The 6,370-nt window shown below is 41.2% G+C and overlaps 1 protein-coding gene across 1 annotated transcript; it reads right to left on the bottom strand.

Annotated features, from left to right (window-relative positions):
- Nucleotides 1–1,531: 1,531 nt before the first annotated feature.
- Nucleotides 1,532–6,165, bottom strand: seta (SET nuclear proto-oncogene a). Its single transcript, XM_030059418.1, has 8 exons — nt 5,667–6,165; nt 3,861–3,918; nt 3,549–3,691; nt 3,284–3,387; nt 3,072–3,185; nt 2,544–2,714; nt 2,166–2,297; nt 1,532–2,060 (listed from the first exon to the last, which is right to left on the bottom strand). Exons 1-8 carry the CDS (start codon nt 5,737–5,739, stop codon nt 2,037–2,039), a joined length of 819 nt encoding a protein of 272 aa, XP_029915278.1. The 5' UTR covers nt 5,740–6,165; the 3' UTR covers nt 1,532–2,036.
- Between the last annotated feature and the right edge of the window lie 205 nt (nt 6,166–6,370).

Genomic DNA, 6,370 nt, shown 5'->3' with positions numbered 1-6,370 from the left:
GGTCCAGAAACAGAAAGGAGCTGACCCAGAGGAGCACAACTTTATCACTTTCACTGTCAACCTTTAAAACCCTCCTATTGTCTGTGGGATCAATTTGACCCCATTCAGCGTCTCTAAATACACGATTAACTTAATTTATTTTTGCCTTAATGACTTTTCCTGATGCATCAGCGTTTCTTTAATAAACATTTGTCACACGTTTTAGTTGTTTTGGACACTGAGGAACTAAAACATGCCATGTATAATCTTCAAAAAAACTTCCCTCTGCTTTAGGACCCTCATCAAACATGTAATCGTGTGAGAACCACTGATAGTTCATAAGACATTTTGGGAGGGAAAAACATGATTCCCACAAGAACTTTGTTGAGTAAGAGGGGAGGTTATGTTTTATTTAAAGGGCTGTTTAACTCCTAAACAAGACACAAAGTACCTGACACAAACCTGGGTGACAATTATTTTTATAATTGTATGGAGGTTTAAGTTACAGGGGTTAAGCTGACCCCAATTTATAAAAAAATAATAATAATAATGTTAGTAAATCCGAAGGTAAGAGGTGGGTTAAGTTTATCAAGTGTCAAATAGTAAGAAATGCTCATGGGAAGTGAAAAGGCCAAAGCCATGTCTTCAGTCTCTTATCATGACAGATTATCATACAAAATGATCAGACACTGATCTCAGTGAAGCTGAAGCTACCAAGTTTTTTCACTTGACAAATTTACTGACACTACTGGTAGATGAGAGAAAGTGTAAGCATTTTTCTTTGAACTTGAATGATCGTTTCAGCACTGGCAAATTTACTGGGGAAAAAAAGTTAATTTGAGCTAGTTGGATGCCTGTTTAATGGAAACTTTGGCCATGTGCATCAACTTTTTGTAACCAAAACTTTTGTCCCTGTTCCTCATTTCAGGTTGGGCGTTCCAGCCGAGCGACTGGCCAGACACGATCACAAAAAACAAGTTTGAGGAATCGGAGAAGACGTTTGTGGCTTTAATCACCCATCGCCTGTTAAGAGAAGACTTTGCATCAAGCCTACTGATGACTCCCAAGTCTTTCATGAGCTGATGATGGGTGCACTGTTTGTTTTTCGTTGTTTTTTTTTTAAATCCACCTACCCAGGTATTTTCCAAATAAATTTTTGTACACCTACTTTGGTTTGAAGAATCCCACACATGTATACACAGTAAGTTTTATTGTAACAAAGCAAGTTGTACACCTCAAATTTAAAACAGTTTCTTTTTCCCCCCAGCGGAAAAGGAAAAGGGTGATTAAATGTAAGTTTCATGAGATAACAGGTCATTTTTTTCCCATGAAGCAGTGGGGGCCAAAATTTACAAGCTTGTTTTTTTTCTCATTTTGTTCTCTTTATTAAAAATGTCATTTCAAATCTTATGGATATCTGTAAAACAATACAATGAAAAAAAAAAAAAATCCCATAGAAATGGTGTCAAAATAACCACTCTCCCGGATAACCAACATACTCCCTGCCCCACCCCGGCTCCCCCCCGCCCTCCCGCTCTAAACATTACAAGTGAAAGGAATGAGCTGGTACTCGTTAACCACATAGGGGAAAAATAACAGTTTTTTTTTTTTTTTTCAAGGGATCAACTCCCCAACTGAAGAAAATTATATATGGAAAAACAAAATTGGAGAGATCTGCTAGCGCTAGGTCACTACACCATGGCTTTAGTTAAATTTACCACACAACCTTTTTACAGGAGAAACTCTGTGTAAATTGTCTTCAAATTCTACTCAGGATGCCGTGCTGATTCTATTTTTTGTATTTTTTTTCTTTTTTATTATTTTTTTTTGAGATGATTTTGGGGATGGTACTCACAATTCAGGGCAAAGTGCCATTGGCTTCAGATGAGTCAAAGGAGAACATAACATGGCACCAACAGGTGAGAGGCTTCAGAATGGAGGATGAAGCACACACACACGGAAAAAATAATAAAAAATAAAAACTTTGCTCCCGATCATGGGTGAAAAAACCAAATAGGGAATAGAAGGTTGAGGGTCTTGGTAGATAATGTCATATCTTAGTCATCTTCTCCATCGTCATCCTGGAAATAAAATAATATTTAAAAAATCAGAAATTAAAAAAATAAAACTAAGTCATGTTCAGGAACATCTGAATAATGATACTCGTTCAGCTACACCAGCCGTACCTCTCCATCTTCTCCATCGTCATCCTCGTCTTCCTCTCCATCTTCGTCACCCTCCTCATCTATGTCCTCCAGACCCTCCTCGTCCTCATCGTCATCCTCACCTTCACCCTCTTCATCATCCATGTCAGGAACCTAGGGGGTCAAAATTGCCTTGAGCTTTTGTTCACTTTTGCAACTGTGCAAGTTTAAAAAGGAGCAGTTTCCTGCTGTGGCAGGCTGGAAACACGGGAGCAGACTTACAAACACAACCTGCCAGGTAAGTTTTTGGAACACCACCTCCAAATGATGCATAGTGACTCAAAGTGGCAGATAGACAAATTTAGAAGCTACACAGCAGAGTAATAACAACGGGAGTTTGGCAGCAGTAAAAAAACACACCAGGTAATACTGCAGAGGGTTTGGCCAGATGTCGTCCTTGATGACCTCTCCCAGCTCGTCAGCCCCGGCATCGGCGTGATCGGTGAACCAAGTGAAGAAGCTCTCTGGCTCTTCGTGTTGCCTCTTCCTTCCCGCTTTGTTCTGTGTCTGGCTGGAGCGCTTGGTCAGGTCCTGCAGATGCAATGTAGTAGGGGACAAAAAGAGAGAGAGGAAAAAAAGGAAAATTAAAAAAAGAAGGGGTGGTGGGTCAAATTACTTCAAACATTAATCCACAGGATCTGATGTAACCATTTCGTTGCATCATGTCTGTTGATGTAACACTTGCTGTTTAGGGTGAAAGCAAAAGTAGAACAGTAGCATAGATGTGATGGGAGAGGGTGTAGGTAATTTAAGGGGTCATCAAAAAGTTAAGTGAATTCAGACTAAAAGAGGAGAGGAAAAATATTTTTATTGCAAAAGTAATCAGCTATTCAACTGCATATTGTAAATGTGTATGACACCATGTATACAACCAAAATATACACGTACCTTTCCTGATTTCCATTTGATTTCTGTTGACTTTGAAGATGGGTCTCCGCTTTCATTCAGATGGAACTCTTTGGAAAGTACTTTGTTTTCGAAGTACGGATTTTCGTCGAAATACTGGAACACACACAACGCATCAAGTTAAGGATGCAAATAAATAAATAAAAACAAATGAGGAAGGAGGGGGTAAAACCGGCACGACAAACAGCACTTACAAAATCTATTCTGTAGCCTGACTTGATGTCTTCAAACTCTGTCACCTCCACCCGGCTCAGGTAATGAAGCGCTTCTTCATCTTCCTCCCCCAGTAGGGCAGATACTGAGGAGACAAAACGCACGTTTTAGAAACTCACCGTTACATTGGGTGGCTTTTTCCATCTGTGCTCACATCTTCGGGAACCTTTGTGATGTGGTAACAGTTTTTATTTTTCATTTACATAATTATTTCCATCAGCCCGGCTGTGACTGTGGAAAGCTCACCTTGTGGATGGTTGACAAATGTGGTGACCCAGAAGTTGGGGATTTTGGCGATCAGTTCTGACCTCTTCTGAAAGAATGGCTGACGGAGTTTGTTGTATTTCTGTTCTACTTTGAGGATTTCCTCACTGGCTTGCTCGTTCAACCTGAAGGACAAACCACAACAAATGCAGAAATTAAACCAAATGTGATAACTTAACAGACGGTACTGACCAACAACACCAAAAATTGGTTCTTTATCATTTATTATGCTTTTTTAAAATAATTAAACACTTTATCAATTGTCATGCATGTTTTAGGAATATCTGTTATTACCTGTCAATTTCATTTTGAACTTCGTCAATGTGTTCAATAGCTTCCTGTTGCTCTTTCTCTGTGAAGAAAGAAAAGGCATACATTCACGTGTCACAAATTATGCTTTTTTGTTAGTGACACACAAGTTCAAATGTATCATCTGAACAGTCAGAACCTGAACTAATCAGCACCCCGGGATGATTCATTACTTTCATCTACTTTTTTTTTTTTTTTAAAAAGAAAAAGAAAAAAAAGGAGTGACTCAAACATGCAGGAGAAAAACTGAGACAGATGTATATCTTAATTTTGTAATGTTAAATGTTTTATTAATATATCATATATTTATTTTTATATTTTTCTACATCATTCTGTTTTCCTCTCTACTGTGTTTTGCATCTTTTGTTTTCCTGTTTTTACCTCATCGTGACATTACTTTTAATTTTGTATTGCTCTTGTTTGGCCTTTCTGTACAGTTTTGTGTTGTTATTTAGTTTTCTGATTATTCTGCTTTTGCTGTGTGCCAAAGCACTTTGTAACCTGTTTACAGGTGCTGTATAAATAACGCTTATTAATGTTCCCATAACTGTACTTTTTACTGTTATTAACACCATTATTGATGTTCAAGGGTAAGCTGGGTTAGTTGCAGTTGTTCAAGTTCAAGAATTAAAGAATTAAAATACATCAAATAGGAAAAGTAAGAAATTAAAAAAAAAAAAAAAAAAAAAAAAAACATGTTCCCAGAAATGTGTAAGAAAAAAAGCACGTGCTTTAGTTGTGAGAAAAGCATGTGCATTAAGTCTAAATACCTGCACGAGTCGCGCAAAATATTACATTACATCATTAATATTCGTATATACATGACATTACATTACTATTCACGCAACATGCCCGGTGCTGTGTAGCGGCTTCCCCTCCGTTAACACAGTAAGTAATGTTGGGGGAATGTGTCGGGATCCTCCGGAGGTAATGTGAGCGTCCAATGGCAGGGCTCAGAGAGACAGCAGCTCCAGCGGGTCGGACACTCAGCGTTTCCTGCCGGCTGCTATCGAGAAGGCCGCGTGGTTTAAATGTGGGACGTCTGACTGAACACACCGGGCTGTCTGAGAGAAACCAGCCAGGCTGCACGCCAAAATACACCAGCCGCACTCCGGGTCGGCTGGCGCGTCCCACGGCCACTTCAACACTCGCATAATTCCCCATTCTAGCTGATACCGTAACCGGCTGGCATTAGTTAGTTTAATCGTGGCGGGATGAGCAACATTACAGTAACGTCGTCAGCTAGCGTTAGATAACCATACAACAACAACGCTAGCTGCTTAGCTAGCCGCGAGTGGCCAAATGAAACCGCTAACTTTTCGTTATGCTGCTGTTAGCGAACCGCCATTGAAACGTGAATCTGACAGCTGAGGGTGCAGCCAAAACGCCGTGTGGCCGCGGGTAACAGCCCCGCATCGCACCCCGGTACACCACTCAAGTCACTTGGTCATCGAAATAACTGACCATGCTGGTGATGCTAAATCAGACGAGCTAACATGGCCTCTGAAGCCCCGGTGTGAACTGAACAACAGCAGTTGCTCACACTACAGGCAGCGAGCGGCAGCATGCTAACAAATGCGTTAGCCGGGGAGCTAGCCGCTGTTAGCGAAATGTAAATATACGCAGCAACCGCCGCGGCCGACAACAAAGCAGGTCCCGGGGCGTAAAGCAAAAAATCACAAGAATTACACGCTCATTTTTACCAAGTATTTTGCCCAAACAACAACAATGAAATTTATGTTAAGAGAAGAAAGTGAAAATGGCGGTGAACAGGAGGCCGCCATTCCTTACCGGAGGTTTCGTCCGCTCCGTCATGGTTCGAGTTCAGCTCCTTTTTACTCACTTTTGCCGCCGAGGCCGACATATTTTCGCAAGCTGAGGGGGAATTTGCAGACGTCTGAGAGAAAATAGCTGGTGGATGATCTGAATCTGGTTTCTCCCTGGAACAGGAGAACGTTATTTCGGCGTAAAGTTCAGCGTGCAGAAGCCAACAACGTGCTGCTCTCCACACAATGTAGCTGCCGAGGAGCGAGGAAGTCACAGCGAGCGCCGCTCACGCGCTCCTTTCATTACGAACGCGCCTCGCCGAAAGGAGCGGAGACGAGCTCCGCCTCTCAAAATAGGTCTCCTTCCTCGGCTGCAAAATTGGCGATTTACAACATCCTCTTTGCTAGAAATCACTCCAAAAAATGAATTAAATGTCTAATTATTTTAAGGATGCGCCCCGGCGACGGTTTTTGACGATATTTGCGGCCAAAAATAATGAGTTCATTCAGGTTCAGGCCAAACCTTCAGTCGGACCGACTCGCACTTGCGCACTTTATAAAGATGCTGAATGTCAGTGGAAGTGGGAGCCTTAATAGACAGGGAGTGCAAATTAGCTCATAAGTCGCAGGTTGTTGTTTTTTTTTTAGACAAGACAAGACTGAGTAAACAGTTTCTTCACCTTAAGGCACCTCTTATAGCGGGTGTTCTCCTTCAAGCGGCTCAGTAAG

The sequence above is a fragment of the Myripristis murdjan genome, chromosome 9, assembly GCF_902150065.1.
Source record: "Myripristis murdjan chromosome 9, fMyrMur1.1, whole genome shotgun sequence".
In the NCBI taxonomy this organism is placed as follows: Eukaryota; Metazoa; Chordata; class Actinopteri; order Holocentriformes; family Holocentridae; genus Myripristis; species Myripristis murdjan.
This window is presented reverse-complemented; position numbering and strand designations above follow the sequence as displayed.